Below are 18916 nucleotides of genomic sequence, written 5' to 3'. Positions count from 1 at the left end.
TGGTCATTCCCACATAGAAAGCTTCACAGTGTAGGCAGGTCAGTTGGTAAATCACGTGGGTGCTTTCACACATGGCTCTGCCTTTGATCGTGTACACCTTCCGGGTTACAGGACTGGAGTAGGTGGTGGTGGGAGGGTGCATGGGACAGGTTTTACACCGGGGGCGGTTACAAGGATAGGAGCCAGGGGGTAGGGAAGGTGGTTTGGGGATTTCATAGGGATGAACCAAGAGGTTACGAAGGCTAGGTGGACGGCGGAAAGACACTCTTGGTGGAGTGGGGAGGATTTCGTGAAGGATGGATCCCATTTCAGGGCAGGATTTGAGGAAGTCGTATCCCTGCTGGAGAGCCACATTCAGAGTCTGATCCAGTCCCGGAAAGTATTCTGTCACAAGTGGGGCACTTTTGGGGTTCTTCTGTGGGCGATTCTGGGTTTGAGGGTATGAGGAAGTGGCTCTGGTAATTTGCTCCTGTACCAGGTCAGGCGGGTAGCTGTGGAATGCAAAAGCTGTTTTCAGGTTGTTAGTGTAATGGTTCAGGGATTCAGGGCAAGCAGATTCGTTTGCCACGAAGACCTAGGCTGTAGGGAAGGGACCGTTTGAAATGGAATGGGTGGCAGCTGTCATAATGGAGGTACTGTTGCTTGTTGGTGGGTTTGATGTGGACGGATGTGTGGAGCTGGCCATTGGACCGATGGAGGTCAACGTCAAAGAAAGTGGCATGGGATTTGGAGTAGGACCAGGTGAATCTGATGGAACCAAAGATGGAGAGGAAATTCTGGAGTTCTTCTTCCCTGAGAGTCCAGATCATGAAGATGTAATCAATCAATCTGTACCAAACTTTGGGTTGGCTGGCCTGGCTAACCAAGAAGGCTTCCTCTAAGTGACCCATAAATAGGTTGGCATACGAGGGGGCCATCCTGGTACCCGTGGCTGTTCCCTTTAATTGTTGGTATGTCTGGCCTTCAAAAGTGAAGAAGTTGTGGGTCAGGATGAAGCTGGCTAAGGTGATGAGGAAAGAGGTTTTAGGTAGGGTGGCAGGTGATCGGCGTGAAAAGAAATGCTCCATCGCAGCGAGGCCCTGGACGTGCGGAATATTTGTGTATATGGAAGTGGCATCAATGGTAACAAGGATGGTTTCTGGGGGTGACAGATTGGGTAAGGATTCCAGGCGTTCGAGAAAGTGGTTGGTGTCCTTGATGAAGGATGGGAGACTGCATGTAATGGGTTGAAGGTGTTGATCTACGTCCGCAGAGATACGTTCTGTGGGGGCTTGGTAACCAGCTACAATGGGGCGACCGGGATGATTGGGTTTGTGAATTTTAGGAAGTAGGTAGAAGTAGGGGTACGGGGTGTAGGTGGGGTCAGGAGGTTGATGGAGTCAGGTGAAAGGTTTTGTAGGGGACCTAAGGTTCTGAGGATTCCTTGAAGCTCCGCCTGGACATTAGGAATGGGATTACCTTGGCAAACTTTGTATGTAGTGTTGTCTGAAAGCTGTCTCAGTCCCTCAGCCAAATACACCCACCCAAGTACCACGGTCGTGGGACCCTTGTGCGCCGGAAGAATGACGATGGATCGGTCAGCCTTCAGATCACGGATAGCCTGGGCTTCAGCAGTGGTGATGTTGGGAGTAGGATTAAGGTTTTTTTTTATGAAGGATTGAGAGGCAAGTCTGGAAGTGAGAAATTCCTGGAAGGTTTGGAGAGGGTGATTTTGAGGAAGAGGAGTTGGGTCCCACTGTGACGGAGGACAGAACTGTTCCAGGCGGAGTTCAATTTGGATAGTGTCTTGTGGAGTTGGATCATTAGGAGTAGGATTAGGATCATATTTCTTCGTGGCAAAGTGATATTTCCAGCAGAGACTACGAGTGTAGGACAGTAAATCTTTGATGAGGGCTGCTTGGTTGAATCTGGGAGTGGGGCATAAGGTGAGGCCTTTGGATAGGGCAGGGGTTTCGGATTGGGAGAGGGGTTTGGAGGAATTAGAGTGTTGTGGTTCCAGATTGTGTTGATTGGAATTTTGAGGTTTTGGAGGGAGTGGAGCTGGAAGTGGGAGATTGAGTAGATGGGTGAGACTGGGTTTGTGTGCGATGAGAAGAGGTTGAGGTTTGCTGGAAAGGTTGTGAAGGGTGAGTGAGTTGCCTTTCTGGAGGTGGGAAACCAGGAGATTAGATAGTTTTTTGAGGTGGAGGGTGGCATGCTGTTCTAATTTGCGGTTGGCCTATAGGAGGATGCTATGTACAGCCGGTGTGGATGTGGGAGAGGAAAGATTGAGGACTTTTATTAAGGATAGGATTTGACGGGTGTGTTCATTGGCCGAGTTGATGTGTAAGTGAAGGATTAGATGGGTGAGGGCAATGGATTGTTCAGTTTGGAACTGGTATAGGGACTGATGGAAAGAAGGGTTACAGCCAGAGATGGGAAAAATGTGAGGCCTTTGGGGGTAATGCCAAATGTCAGACAAGCCTGAGAAAAAAAAATATGGGAGCGTAATCTGGCCATGGGGGAAGGCATGTTTGCGGAGGGAATGTAAATAAAACTTAATGGGGTCCTCGTGGGGGGGTGTTGTGAGAGTGACATGGTATTAGAAGGTGGAAAGTGTAACATGAGGCTGAAGTGAAAATGAAAATAAAAATATATGGGGAGAGATAAAGGTGATCTAGAAAGTAACTGGAGATCTGGTGTGGAGAAAGGCATGAAAAAGGCGAAAAAGTGTTGGTAAAAGCTGGGCTATGTTGATCCTGTGGTGAACTTGGGTTGGTAGACAATGATGTGCATAAAGGTTGTGTTGCTGCCAAAACATGTTAAACGGTGGAGAAATTCGGGAAAATTTTGAAAAACTGCGTGTAAATGTTATAACATCGATTGCACCCGTACCTTATTTCTCTGCACCAGGAATTGCGTGGCGACAACTTTGAATGTCAGGTACAGTTCTGCCACTGGGCACAAGAGAAATTACGAGACGGTGACAGATTTTTTTTGCATGCGTTCTATTTACCGACGAAGTGTCATTCACCAACAGTGGTAACGGAAACCGGCATAATATGCACTATTGGGCAACGGAAAATCAACGATGGCTGTGACAAGTGGAACATCAGCGACCTTGGCGGCTTAATGTATGGTGTGACATTATGGGAGGAAGGATAATTGGCCCCCATTTTATCGATGGCAATCTAAATGATGCAATGTATGCTTATTTCCTATGTAATGTTCTGCCGATGTTACTACAAGGTGTTTCACTGCATGACAGAATGGCGATGTATTTCGAACGTGATGGATGTCTGGCACATAGCTCACGTGCGGTTGAAATGGTATTAAATAGCATATTTCATGACAGGTGGATTGGTCGTTGAAGCACCATACCGTGGCCTGCACGTTCACCGGATCTGACGTCCCATGACTTCTTTCTGTGGGGAGAGTTGAAGGATATTTGCTATCGTAATCCACCGACAACGCCTGACAACATGCGTCAGTGCATTGTCAACGCATGTGCGAACTACTCGCTGTTGAGAGGAATGTCGTTACACGTATTGTCGAATGCATTGAGGTTGACGGACAACATTTTAAGCATTTATTGCATTAATATTGTATTTACAGGTAATCACGCTGTAACAGCATGCATTCTCAGAAATGATACGTTCACAAAGGTACATGTATCACATTGGAACAACCGAAATAAAAGGTTCAAACGTACCTATGTTATGTATTTTAATTTAAAAAACCTACCTGTTACCAACTGTTTGTCTAAAATTGTGAGCTATATGTTTGGGACTATTACTGCGCCATCTATCACAAAGTGAAAAAAGTAGTCTCACCAAAACTTTCATATTTCTTTACGTACTACACGAATATGTAATAAAAAAATGGGGGTTCCTATCTAAAAAAAAACGCAGTTGATATGCCTTTGATGTAGGGCAGCGTCATCTAGCGGGCCAACCATAGCGCCATCTGGTTTCCCCCTTCAAGCTAGACAAGTTTCGACTTTGTAGTTTTTTCGTTTGATGCTTATTTCGTGAGATATTTGGCCCGGCCATGATCATTTGACCACCCTTATATAGATATAAAATTTCTGCAAAGAACAGTTCGATAAACAGATTCAATTATAAAGAAGGAAATTGTATTTCTAGAACTCTCGTGTTGGATATAGCTTTGTTTTTCTTGACATCTTGAACCAAACATGAAATGACTTAACTTAAAGATGAGAGAGATGATTTTTTTTTTCCACAGCATGTATTGTCAAGTTTATACAACTGTGCACTGTGACTTTGTAATGACGAGACCCTCGCCATACACGTAATGGAGAATGTGACTTGAACAGCATCTTTCCTACAGGGCCGTGAAAGGAACTGATTCAACAGGAGATGTGCATTTAATGTCAACATCTTTAAATTCGTTTGATACCTGGGAAATGTGCCCTGCATACCAGCTTTCATCGTATTTGGAAGTCGCGTAATGCCCAACGCGCAGTTGTTCCAACAAAGCATTTTCACGATCTTCTGCAGCAACAGTGCGCCCCTTTGCGTCTGTTTACAGCCTCTCCATTAGATGCAAATGTACGCAATGAATGTGTGAGTGCAGGTTGTAGACGCACGGTTGACAAGTGACTGTGTTCCTGGATCTGTCCTCTTTGTACACTGCACAGATGGCAAATTACACTTACAACTCATTCTTCGTGCCCAAAAGTATGCCGCCCCCGACCTACGGTAACCTGCCGTCACGCACCCTCCGTCCAATAGTTTGTACCCCCTCTATCCTGTCACCTCCTCCCTATCCTCTTTTCCCACCCTCTCTATGTTCTGTCCTCTGCCAGTCCACCCACTCATCATCCCCCACCTCCTTGCCCCATAGACGCTTGACAATATCTCTGTTGGAGGTCTAGTCCCTACACACACCCTCAGACAGTGCTCTTCTCTACCCCCCCCCCCCCCCCCTTCTGCTACCCTCTCACCTGTACCCTGCTATATGTTGTGCTTCTCGCCCTCTCCAGATGCTTGCATTCTGTGTGACAGCTACATTCCTGTCCAAGCTGTCAGACGTGGTGGTCACATGTGCATGAAGTATGCTTCATGCTTGCTTGGGTGAAATATATATATATATACCTAAAAATAAAGTTGATGTGACTTACCAAACAAAAATGCTAGCAGATCTATAGATACACAAACAAACTCAAACATACACACAAAATTCAAGCTTTCGCAACCAACGGTTGCTTCTTCAGGAAAGAGGGAAGGAGAGGGAAAGACGAAAGGATGTGGGTTTTAAGGGAGAGGGTAAGGAGTCATTCCAATCCCAGGAGCGGAAAGACTTAGCTTAGGGCGAAAGGAGGACAGGTATACACTCGCGCGCACACACACACACACACACACACACACACACACACACACACATATATCCATCCGCTTCCTGAAGAAGCAACCATCGGTTGCGAAAGCTAGTAATCCTGTGTGTGTGTTTGTGTGTTTTGTTCATTGTGCCTGTCTGCCGGCGCTTTCCCGCTTGGTAAGTCTTGGAATCTTTGTTTTTAATATAATAACAAAGTTGATGTGACTTACCAAACAAAAACACTGGCAGGTCAACAGATACACTCTTGATGTTTAGCCATACGGTGATCCTCATTACCGACAAACACTGTCTGCTTGTGTCAGTTCATGCGAATGGACAGTTTGTTGCTGGTCATTCCCACATAGAAAGCTTCAAAGTGTAGGCAGGTCAGTTGGTAAATCACGTGGGTGCTTCCACACGTGGCTCTGCCTTTGATCGCGTACACCTTCCGGTTTACAGGACTGGAGTAGGTGGTGGTGGGAGGGTGCATAGGACAGGTTTTACACCGGGGGTGGTTACAAGTGTAGGAGCCAGAGGGTAGGGAAGGTGGTTTGGGGATTTCATAGGGATGAACTAAGAGGTTACGAAGGTCAGGTGGATGGCAGAAAGACACTCTTGGTGGAGTGGGGAGGATTTCATGAAGGATGGATCTCATTTCATTTCAAGAAACTCTTTGCCTTTACAAATGTCTGCTTGTGTCTGTGTATGTGCGGATGGATATGTGTGTGTGTGTGTGTGTGTGTGTGTGTGTGTGTGTGTGTGTGTGTGTGTGCGCGCGCGCGCGCGAGTGTACACCTGTCCTTTTTTCACCCTAAGGGAAGTCTTTCCGCTCCCGGGATTGGAATGACTCCTTACCCTGTCCCTTAAAACCCACATCCTTTTGTCTTTCCCTCTCCTTCCTGAAGAAGCAACCATTGGTTGCGAAAGCTAGTAATTCTGTGTGTGTGTTTGTGTGTTTTGTTCATTGTGCCTGTCTGCCGGCGCTTTCCCGCTTGGTAAGTCTTGGAATCTTTGTTTTTAATATATTTTTCCCATGTGGAAGTTTCTTTCTATTATAATGTGTGTGTGTGTGTGTGTGTGTGTGTGTGTGTGTGTGTGTGTGTGTGTGTGTGTGTGTTTTCTTTTGTGACATAGGCTTTGGCTGTCTGCAACTTAATATTTCATTTTTACAGTAAGTAGCTCTCTATTTTATTCCTTCTATTCTTGATAATCCTTACCTTTGTTTTACTTCTGTTGGTGTTCGTCTTATAACACGTGTTTCAAGACACTGTCCATTCCGTTCAGCTATTCCTCCAAGTCCTTTGCCATCTTTAACAGAATCACAATGGTGTCTGCGAACATTATGCCTCAGATCTGTTCTGACTGGTGGGCTGCCACCAATGTGGCAGTGCTGCAAGCGATCTGTGATTGTGGAAACCTGTCTCTGGATTTGATTGAATTTATTTACATAGTGTTTCAGCCTTTTTGGTCATACATGAACTGTGATTAGGGGTGGCAATTTTGTTAAAGACATAACATTTCTTATTTCAAGGAGAGGTGATTAAAAAGTATTTTGTGGAAAATGAAGTATTTTCAAGTTTTTTCAATATGCGTTCGACAGCACACACTACCGTTAGATTCCAAAACCTTTCAATAAAAATGAGATTTTTCCGGAACTCGTACCTCGGATTCTTTTGGTGACGGAAATGTAGGGTCGCGTGTTTTGAATAGCCCTCGGACCGTGGCCCATTTGCATTCCCAGCAACAGGATTGTCTTACCGTAACTATCCTACAATACAAGGTCAAAATTTGGTTTTTTGGTACCAAAACTGAGCTGCATATTCCTAGATGGTTGTGCACACCAGACGGTTGTAATTCTTACAATATATTCCTAAGATCCTGATGTTGAACTACTGTGAAAATTGTTTTTATATCTTTACCCATTTCCAAGGTACAGTGGTTCAAAGATACTCTACTTATACACACAAAAGATGGATACGAGATGAAAAAGTAGCTTACAAAGTGATTTAGCGGGGAGAAATATGCTGTAAAGTATGTCTGTTATCATTGTAAGGGTTATGGGAACCCCAAGTTGTGGCACTGAAGCACGTGCAGATTTTTATGCACTTAAAATCCAGTCTGAGGTGCAAAACTAGTTTTGCGTTACTTCAGTTTCGTGTAAGTATACTGTCAAAATTTTCATATCGGAGACATGCCTTGCTGGTGCAGGCTAAAGAAGGGAACCCGTGGAAAGGCCGAATATGCTCCCGTTTGAGAGGCTCACGGCAGAAAATTGGGATACTAGTTGCCTCGTCGTACATTCCTCAGCACGTTTAAAAAAATTACCATCAGTTTTGGCATGCAAACATATTGATGCCTTTCTGTGGTTAGAGAGGAGGAGACGGTGGCATATAGAAAAAGACAGAAAATTAATAATTAATGGAAGATAGTAAACAGTGGTTCTGGTCCAGAAAGAGTGACGGATACAGTGGCAGTGTGAGAGAAAGAGTGGGACGCTGCGGCATCGGAACACAGTTGGCAGATTGACAGAGCAGTGCTAGGAGAAGAGTGAAGGAGACAGCGCCAGTGGGAGAGGATCGAAGACGAGGGGGAAGTGGGAGTGGGAGTGGGTAAGAGCCGGCGATAGTGAGGGATGGGAGTGTAGGGCAGCGACAGTGAGGAGAGGCAGCAGCGGTGGGGAGGAGGTAGTGAGGCGGTAGGGGAAGGCGGGGCCTGCGTCGGCGGTGAATGTGGCAGCGGAAGGCTCCGAGTGGACTGCTGGGCGTCGAGTGCAGAGGCGAGTTGCCAGCATTGTGGAAAAGATCAGGCACGTGATCAAATGCCCAAATGTTTGAGAAAACTTGGAACGGTGCCGAGGAAGGTGGACTGAGGTAGCTGGTACCATACTTTTCAGTCAGAGGCTTTTAAACTGGAGCATATTTGCTCTTTTTTTGCACTCTGATAGGAGCATTTTTCCACTGGTGTATTTATTTACATAATTATGAGTTTTTTTTTTATATGTCTGGCATTATATACGGATTTTTTATTAGTTTTCAAACGTTAATAACTGATGCCACATTCCAAATTTATGTTTAAATAAATCAACAATTACTTTTTTATTTTACTTTATTGAAAAAGTGTTAGCAGTATTTTTTTGTGAGAAATAGTTGTCATCAGCAATTTGTTTTCTTTAAATTTGTTTCATTAATATAGTTTCGTAATAAGAATCATCCTTGTAGTTATTGTACGTCATATTGAATTTATCTTGAGGGTCACTTTTTATGGAGTCATAAGATTTCCTCCATTCCCGTGCCTCTGTTCATTTTGGTATTCTGCATCAGATGCGGAGTTCTCTATTAAGAAAACACCTATTATAAGCGTGGACAGAAATCTTAACTGAAAGCTATCTATTGGGACTCAAATAGCTAGCAGATATTGGAAAGGCATAACAGTGATGACAGATGTTAACAGAACGCTGTCAACAGTAACAATTTAACAGTCGCAAAACAGTTGAATGTTTTCATTTGGTTGCTCCCACATGTTGCTTTCATTCAAAGACTGAATGAATAATTACAGTCAGTATGTAAAATTACAACTGAATGAGTCGATTGTTTTCACCGTATGACTGAATTGATTTTCATTTGATTTTTCCCATCCCTGTGTTACAGATCTCCCTTCCTCGGAAACAAATTGAAGACCTTCCGGAAATCGAACCAGTTTCCTCCCGCACCGAGGGTAGCCACATTAACCGCCCATCTGTGGAGCCGGTACGTCATCAGCTTTTTATTTCTTTTCAGGGAACTTAATTTCCGTTCTAAATAATTTTGAGGATAATTATGAGATGAATAACCCACTGTTCACAGTTTTGTCGTATGTTTGAGAGAATGCCCCCTTCTCTGATATACGTTAACATGCCCCCTGTCCCCCCACACGTGTCACAGAAGATTTCCTCTGTATTTTATTCTATCTCTGGTCAGTAAATCTGAAACAAAAAATTTGTTTGTGTTGCAGGATTTTGTGTTTGTTGGAGTGAAGCAGGAGCCATTGGAAGACCGAGAAGCTGACGAATTCCTGCTACAGGTACGGAGATAATATACTGTTCCACACGTCTTCATGTTTTGTGTTGTGAATGCCTCTTTTGGGAACCAGAGTGGGGTGTACTCATGTGACTCGCACAAAAGTGACACACAAGTGTGGGAGCACTAACTAAGAATGAACAGAAGTATTAATTATCAGTAATGGCTTACAACATCTCAGAGTCAATAGGCTTCAGAAAGCTATTAATCAGATAGGTCTATACTACAAATTTTGCAAATTATATTTTATGATCATTTGGGTGCTCCTTATATTTTTGATGTGCTGATTTCAGAAATGCCAAGAGTTTCTCTCTGTCACATAAGGTTCATTTTACAAACAAATGATGAAGGTGCACAAAATTCATACTAATAAAAAAAAAGTGTTAATATATGGCTTTCCTGACATTATAGTGAAGTATAATGTTCTTCAGCACTAATACAGAGGTATGACACTTGATTTCTCTTCTTTTTCCATTTGAAACACTGTTTCAAATGGGCTGCCCGGGGACATACCACATGTAGCATCCAGCAATAATCAGCTATCATACTGACATCCCTTCCGCTCCGATACCTTACCTTTCTTTTCTCTATCTGTGGAACCTTTCACACTGCTTCTCACTGACAGCACCTAATTTTTTTTGGACAGTAAGTAATTGGGAGTTCGTGAAGTGCAGCTTTGACACACCCAGTACCTTGGAACTATCCGGCGCATTTCTCATTATTTTTTTGTACCAGAGAGCTTGCCGAGAAACTTGCTGATAACTTCTTTAAGGGATATCTGAGCTGACGTTTCAGTGTTTCTGTTTTCTCTTTCATTAGTTTCCAAATGTCAGAGCTGGTGAAAACTACTCCATTCAGCTCAGCTTCTGGCACAACTTTGAGATATGGAAAGTCACATGAGCCTTTATTAAACAGTATGTGTTTCAAAGTTTTGTCACCAGACAGAAGATTTAAATCAAACTTCAGTAAAGGACTCATGAAAGTGAGCACATAGACAATATAATACAGGTCTCTCCTCACACAGTCATATTTGACAGTGTTAAATTGTTTCACAAAGGGTGGCTTAGGTACATCAGCTGCTGCTGAGGACGACGTTGTCCCAGAAGAAGGATGGGATAGAAAACAGATTTTTCTGAAAATGCTAGATTCCAGGCACTATATCACTGTTGTGATGGAGGTGTCCTGACTGATGTGAATAAAATGCTTACATTTATGCCTGTTAGGAGCTGGCAGTAACAATGAGGAGGAGGAAGAAGAAAAATAACAGGGGGTTGGGTCAGGTTTTGCTGCTGTTGTGTGAGAAATTGATGCTGTCAGGAATTTCTTTTCATCTTTTAATGTACATGACTGAATTCTAAATTATATCAACCAGTTGGAACAACTGCAGTATGCTGGAAGGACAAACTGAAGTAGACTTCTTGATTAAAAAAAAAAAAATTAAGGCTGCATTCTGTGAAAAGTGTAATAATTGTCTATGTACTGAATTTAAATTTGTAGCACAGGATATTGGCAATTTCTTTTAACTAAATAACACTTATATCATCTTTTGGGATTATATAAATTATGTGTAAGGAAGTTTATGTCAATAAAGCATGGTCAATGAAATGTGAATATACATACAATCTCACATAAGCTAGTTGATAAAATCTATCATATACAGGGTGGGCAAGAAGTCTCCATGAGTGTAACTCCTATTTAGTATAAAAAGTTTTTATGCAGGTTAGTATCTCTTTTACTTCTTAAACATTGTTAGAGTTCACGTTTACATGTTTTCGCAGTTGCAGTCGAGTTCTAATTCATAGCCACGGCAGATGTGAGTGGTCATAGTTAAACACTACTGAGGAAACCAGTGAAAAGTGTGTGAGTACGTGAACAACAACACACAAAGCAGACAATGAGACAGATTATGGGAGCAGTTCTACTGCGAAAGGCAACAAGTCTGGAGTGGAAAAGACGTGCATTAAAAACAGGCCACGGAGGGAAGTGAAGGAGACACAAGAGGAAACATGTGCCAACATATCTCCTTCAATAGACCAATCTCCTATGAAGGCGATATGTAAACATACGTCGGAACTCGGTACTCCGAAGACAGCAATACGAGATTGTACCAAAAAAGACTTCAAGGTCTGACCTTTTCCACTGACGTTTGTAAAGGAGTTATCTCATACGCACAGGAATGAGCAGTGTTAGCTTGTGGTGCTTTTTTGACTCGATTTCCAAATACAGTCAATCGTACCGAGGTTACGTTTTCAGACGAATGCGCCATTTATTGCAGCTAACGTGCTAGACATGTTCTCAATTGAGCCAAAGAGAATTGTCATAACACAATAGTGTTAGAAGGGACCTGTCTCACATAATGTTATGGGTAAAAAGGACATCACAAAATCTGCTCGGACAGTTCTTGTTTGAAGGAAATGTGAATGGTGCAAATTTATTTACACGTGTTACAGACACAGTTAATACCTCCGCTCGAGGGTAAGAGGCCTCTCAGAATGCGTGCCGTTGCAGCGACATTGAGCACCTCCTTACTACACACTTGCAGTGCATGAGTTACTTAATGAACACTGGCTAGGTGAACAGTGGATAGGTCACGGTTCATCAGCAACACCAGTTCCCTCGAAATGGACACCTAGAAGACCTGGCATACCACACCTGACAACTTGTTACGGGGATTCGTTAAGGCACATGTATCTGCGCGTCAGTATGCTACCAGTGAAGAATTGCATGAAGCTGTTGAGAATACATTTAAAACTGTAACACCGGACGTGCTCAAAAATATGTCGAGAACAACATGAAAGTGTAAGGAAATGTGTTTATAGAACAGTGGTGAACATACTGATATTGGACACTCAATACATAAGTAAGTACTTGGGTTAAAATAAATCAAATCAATTAGCATTCAATACAGAGGGGGCGCGAGGACTTCTTGGCCACCCTGTAGTTTGTTAGAGGACAGGGAATGTGATCACGGGTAAACAGTTTTTATTTATTCTGCTTTTACATAGAAAATCCTTAACGTGGCAGTGAAACACATGCCATGTAATTGAAGCTACTGCGAATGTAACTAATGAGAATGATCTGATCCTTTGTATATTTTTAATTTTAATCAGTACAATGTATTTATATCCGTACTTGCTTACTTTCAAGGAAATTTATTGTGGTGTTACTTTTTAATAAAAATAAACAGAAAGTTTGTTCTTATTCGCTCCAGTCCCACCCAATGGAAACATCTTTAATCGTGTTTCTCATGTCCCTATTTGGACATTTGTGTGCTTCATTAATTTTCTACTGGTCGTATTTTGTCCTGTCCAATGTTTGTGCTATGAATCTGACAGGCACCTGCGACATATGTGTTCTGCTGTCATTGCACTCTACTCAGAGCACTCCATCACTCACTCAGCTCACGTCAACAACTAAACTTCACTCGCAAAATGGCAGTCGGTGCTGTCTCTGCCACTAGTGCAGAAGCCGAGATGACGGAGCTTCCTTTGGCTTTTTGCTAAAGACCGACAACCAGCCGCTCGGGAGCTAGTGTGACCGAATGTGAATTGGACACGACTGTATGGTGATCTCTTGTGTTCGCCCTCTGCTTGTGCAAAAGTGAATTCTCATTCGGTGATGCTCGTTCGCTGGAGTTCTTTCCGATGTGAACCCGGCTAAACGAGTTCCGAGGCAGAACTCTCAATGTGCCTGTTACAGTGACTGGGCATGATTGGTAATCATTTCTTCAAAATTAATAAAATTGTAACATGATAAAGAAAAACATTGTAATAAAAACTGGATACTTTTCTCATTGCCACCCAAAAATTGTTGAAAACTTGCTTTTCAGTCGATCACTCTTGTCCTGTGAAATATTTAATACCATTGACCATGGAACATATTATTTGCTTAATGCAGGGTGACACGTGGGAGGGTGACAGTTTTTAAATAAAGAATAATTGGCCAATTTTTAATAGTTAATGTGTGTTCACTGACATTAAATCAGGTGCCATTTAATGTAGGTCAGAAGTCACATGCTGGTAAGTCTGGAGGTTTGGGAGGCCAAGAGACATTGTCAAAAGTGAGATAACTGTCCAGGAAATGCACACCAAAGAATTGCAGTGTGTGATGTAGCATCATACTGCTGAAACCAAACATCTTTTAAAGAGATTCTTTATCTTCTCACAAGGAGAGATCCCCAGCAGTGACTTTTTGAAACTTGACTTTTTGAAACCATCAATACTATGATGTAGGTTAAGATCTCAGGTATCACACACCCTGCAGCCATTCACCCAGATGGACCCACAGTTGTAGGTAATCGACGAAAAAAATTTAGAGTTTTACTCGATGCGCAAGTAGCATACAGGGTGAGTCATTAACAGTTGCCACGTAGAATAACTGCAAAAGTATGATAGTACCTGAAAAGTTAGTGGGACAAAAGTTGAATGGGACAATGGGGGCCATAAAATGATGTTGGGATTTTGGTGCTAGGTGGGGTCGAATCATAGATATGAAGGTTGTTCTCTCTCTCTCTCTCTCTCTCTCTCTCTCTCTCTCTCTCTCTCTCTCTCTCTCTCTCTCTTTTGGGATGCTATAGTTTGGTACTTATTTTCTGACAGCAGCTGAATCCAATGATGTGTAACAGTAAGGTCAGCGAAGGTCACAAAGGTGGCATGAACGTCTATTTACAGAAGGTGTTCGACCATTGATATCAGTGCAGTGCTGCAATCTTCGTATCCTGGATTGAGTGGTATTCCTTATCACTTCGGCACTTATTGAAGCACGTGCTCTCACAATTCTCTCTTGTATAAAGGATGGTCCATTGATCATGACTGGGCCAAATATCTCACGAAATAAGCGTCAAACGAAAAAACTACAAAGAACGAAACTTGTCTAGCTTGAAGGGAAAAACCAGATGGCACTATGGTTGGACCGCTAGATGGCGCTGCCATAGGTCAAAGGGATATAAACTGCGTTGTTTTTTTTTTTTAAATAGGAACACCCATTTTTTATTACATACTCGTGTAGCACCTAAAGAAATATGAATGTTTTAGTTGTACCACTTTCACTTTGTGATAAATGGCACTGTAATAGTCTCAAACATATGGCTCACACTTTTAGATGAACAGTTGGTAAGAGGTAGGTTTTTTAAATTAAAATACAGAACATAGTTACGTTTGAACATTTTATTTTGGTTGTTCTAATTTGATACATGTACCTTCGTGAACTTATCATTTCTGAGAACGCATGCTGTTACAGCTTGATTACCTGTAAATAATGCAGTAACTGCTCAAAATGATGTCCGTCAACCTCATTGCATCTGGCAATACGTGCAACGACATTCCTGTCAACAGCGAGTAGTTCGCCTCCCGTAATGTTCGCACATGCATTGACAATGCGCCGACGCATGTTGTCAGGTGTTGTTGGTGGATCACGGTAGGAAATATCCTTCAACTTTCCCCACAGAAAGAAATCCAGGGGCCTCAGATCCCGTGAACGTGCGGGCCACGGTATGGTGCTTCGACGACCAATCCACCTGTCACGAAATATGCTATTCAATACCGCTTCAACCGCACATGAGCTATGTGCCAGACATCCATCGTGTTGGCACTACATCGCCATTCTGTCATGCAGTGAAAGATCTTGTAGCAACAGCGGTAGAACATTACGTAGCAAACCACCATACATTGCACCATTTAGATTGGCATGGATGAAATAGAGCCAATTGTCCTCCTTCCCATAATGCCACACCATACATTAACCCACCAAGGTTGCTGATGTTCCACTTGTCGCAGCCGTTGTGGATTTTCTGTTGCCCAATAGTGCATATTATGCTGGTTTACGTTACCGCTGTTGGTGAATGACGCTTCGTCGCTAGATGGAAACTGTGCAAAAAACCCGTAATTTCTGTTGTGCCCAGTGGCAGAACTGTACACAACGTTTGTAGTCATCATCATGCAATTCCTGGTGCATGGAAATATGGTACGCGTGCAATTGATGTTTATGTATCATTCTCAACACCGATTTTTTTGAGATTCCCAATTCTCTTGCAATTTGTCTGCTACTGATGCGCGGATTAGCCACGACAGCAGCAAATACACCTACTTGGGCATCATCATTTGTTGAAATACATCAACATGATATCGACCTTTTGCGCAATTGGTAAACGGTCCATTTTAACACAGGTAATGAATCACGAAGCAAATAATGTGCACACTGGTGGAATGTTACGTGATACCATGTATTTACACGTTTGTGACTATTACAGCGCCATCTATCACAAAGCGAAAAAAGTGGTCCAACTAAAACATTCATATTTCTTTATGTACTACTCGAATATGTAATAAAAAATGGGGGTTCATGTTTAAAAAAATGCAGTTGATATCAGTTGGACCTATGGCAGTGCCATTTATTTATTTATTTATTTAACCTGGCAAGATTAGGGCCATCAGGCCCTCTCTTACATCTAAGCAGGCATTCTACTTATTTTACATTCATATGTTATAGTAGGCATGTTAAACTACATCTAATACAAAAAGTGAAATAAACAATTAGAAAGGTACACCTGGAAAAATACATTATTGAAGAGAAAGATTTTAGATAGGAGTGCTGGCAGCAGGAAGTATGAGGGAGACTCATGGTGAAGGGAGGAGGAGAATAGAGAGACATGATGAAACATAATTAAGGAAATATAAAGGAAAAGAAGACTGCGTGGCTAATAGAGATAGATGAAGAGGAAGGCATCTCAGGAGCAAGATAGGAGACGCTTGCTTTGCTATTTGATATATGAGATGACTGGCCTTATGAGGATGATAGTAGGGAATGCTTCAACTTCTTCTTAAAAGCAGCAGGAGATTGAATTTTCCTCAAGGTAAGGGGCAGTTTGTTCCAGAGGCAGACAGCAGCAACTGAGAAGGAGTTTGCAAAAGTTTTTGTTTTGTGAGTGGGCACAGTTAGGATACCAGATAAGAGTGACCTCATGTTTCGATTATGATAGCATGACAGGTTTTTAATCTCTGAAGCAAGGTGCTGGGGTGCTTGCGCAACGAGGAGTCGGTGCAGTAGACATAGTGTGGTAGTCACGCAATTTGTTCAGCCGCAGCCACCCCAGCTGGGAGTATGAAGCACTAACATGATCACATCGGCGAATGTTGCAGGTGTAACGCACACAGGCATTCATGGTTAGTTCTAGCCGTCTTTTGTTTTCACTACTCATGCCTTGTTGAATTAAATCACAATAGTGGGGGTTAGGCAGAACGAGTGCTTGCACGAGCTGGAGTTTTAAGTCCTGTGGAAATATGTTCCGAACTTTTTGAGAACATAGAGACAAGCGGACGTCTTTCGGCACTCTGCGACTGTATTCTCCGCCCAGTTGAGATGCTCGTCCAAAGTTACACCCAAGTTCTTCACTGTTTTCTGATATGGTATTGGAGTACCGTCGAGCAGAATAGGAGGTAGCCGTTCGCGGAAATCTGAACTTATTAATTTCTGATGGGCTATTAAGATTACTTGCGTCTTTTTTGCATTTAGTTTAAGCCCCAGGTTTTTCGTCCATGTCACTACTGAAGACGGATCATCTGAGCGACTGCAGTGTTTACATCTTCAGGTCTAACGCTTAGGTAGAGCTCGAGGTCATCGGCATAGAAATGATATTTACAGGAGGACAGAACTGACGAAATATGGTTGACATATAAATAAAAGAATAGTGGTCCTAAGACTGATCCGTGTGGTACTCCCGAGGAAACATGTTTCCAGGAAGATGCAGACAACACATTGCTGTCTGTCTTTTAAGTAGCTTTCAAACCATCTCATTGCACTATCTGAGAAATTAAGCTGATGCGTTTTTGTGAGCAATATGTCATAGTTAACAGTGTCAAAAGCTTTGCTGAAGTCCAGTAGCGTCAATATTGTTGCCTTTCGGTTGTCGATGGAATGTTTATGTCATCAGTTACTTTAATTAGAGCAGTGTTTGTGCTGTGATGTTTACGGAAACCGGATTGCAATTTGTCATATAGACTGAATTCATGCAAGTGTTCAGTGATTTGGTCATGAACAATATATTCAAGTGCTTTGGAAACAGCAGGCAGTATGCTAATTTGTCGGTAATCACTAGGCAGTTGCGGGTTTTCGATCTTAGGGATGGGTCGAATTGTGCTTCTTTTCCATGCAGTGGGGTATATTCCGTTCACGAGGGAAAAATTAAATATGTCAGTTAAGACAGGTACTAAGATATCGGCAACATTCTTAATCATGGTTATACCGATACTGTCGTTGCCTATTGCATCAGAAGAGATTCTCATTATTGCTTTTCTTGCCGTTTTTGTTGTTACATGTTTTAGATGGGAGGTATCGTTGTTAGTTATCCTGTTTGGGGATTCTTGTGGACGGGAATTATCAGCCGTGCTGGTATTCAGAGGTGCAGAGAAGAATTCATTTAGTTCGTTAGCTGACACATGAAAAGTAGTTTCCGATTTTGCCTTTCCGACCCCCAAGCTACGGAGATTCTTCCATAGAGTCGTGGGTGTCAGATCGCTGCATACGAGGGAGCGAGCGTGCCTGATATTGGCATTGCGAATGCATTGTTTCACTCTGTTCCGTAGCTTTCTATATTCTTCGAAACGCTCAGGTTTCGGATCTGCCTTGAAACGCCTGTGGGCAGCATCCCTATTAGTCATCATTTGACATAATTCAGCTGTCAGCCATGGAGCAGGAGATTTTCGTACACGGATTGTGCGTACAGGTGCATGTTTGTCATAGAGGGCAGTGAATTTATCACCAAGGTTCTCTGATTATTGGATGCCATGAGATTTCTGAGCAGTCGGCTATTAGAGCGTTAAGGTCAATACGTTTCATGTTCCTACAAGTTATGTAACGCGATTTGATCCTTAGGAGCTGCACAGAGTAGGCCAGGAATATTACATCATGTGCTGAGAGGCCAGGGGCCAATGTTTGACCAACATCTCTTACTTTGTCAGTCTGTTTCGTTGCGATTCCGTCTATAAGAGCGGGCGAACCATAGTGCCATCTGGTTTCCCCCTTCAAGCTAGACGAGTTTTGTTCTTTGTAGTTTTTTCGTTTGATGCTTATTTCGTGAGATATTTGGCCTGGTCACTATCAATGGACCACCCTGTATAGTGAAAATAGTAAATATTTGCCAAATATGACGTATCCATGTAACGTGCCATTAATATGTAAACACCATTTGACGGTTTCTCAATACAACAATAATAGGTACGGTAAGACTAGTATCATCGAATTAAGCAAATGTGAATGATGTATACCTTCAAAGAACAAGTCGATGTGCTTCTCATTTACCGCGAGAATGCCAACGAAGTTCAGTGAGAGCTAGACACTTATATGCTGAAAGATATCTTCAACTTACTCACCCTTCAACTCATACATTTAAATATGTGTAAGATAAATTGAGAACAACTGGATCTTTAACGCATCGGAAACATATCTGGCAAAGGAAAGTTACTAACGAGGAAGTGGAAATTGGTACTGTTGTTTTGAGATCTTTGTGTTGCTTTGTATCAAGAACATTGTTTATAAAGATGTTCCAA

General features: G+C 42.5%; 1 protein-coding gene across 2 annotated transcripts in view; it reads left to right on the top strand.

Annotated features, from left to right (window-relative positions):
* The window catches only part of LOC126295421 (zinc finger protein 436-like), a 204318-nt gene that overhangs the window by 106053 nt on the left and 79349 nt on the right, over window positions 1-18916 (top strand). For both annotated transcript variants that reach the window (XM_049987898.1, XM_049987899.1), the window contains 2 exons: window positions 8967-9065; window positions 9310-9378. In XM_049987898.1, coding sequence (XP_049843855.1) covers window positions 8967-9065; window positions 9310-9378 — 168 coding nt within the window. The remainder of the gene's footprint in view (window positions 1-8966; window positions 9066-9309; window positions 9379-18916) is intronic.

This window comes from Schistocerca gregaria, chromosome 11 (assembly GCF_023897955.1).
Source record: "Schistocerca gregaria isolate iqSchGreg1 chromosome 11, iqSchGreg1.2, whole genome shotgun sequence".
NCBI classification, from domain to species: domain Eukaryota; kingdom Metazoa; phylum Arthropoda; class Insecta; order Orthoptera; family Acrididae; genus Schistocerca; species Schistocerca gregaria.
This window is presented reverse-complemented; position numbering and strand designations above follow the sequence as displayed.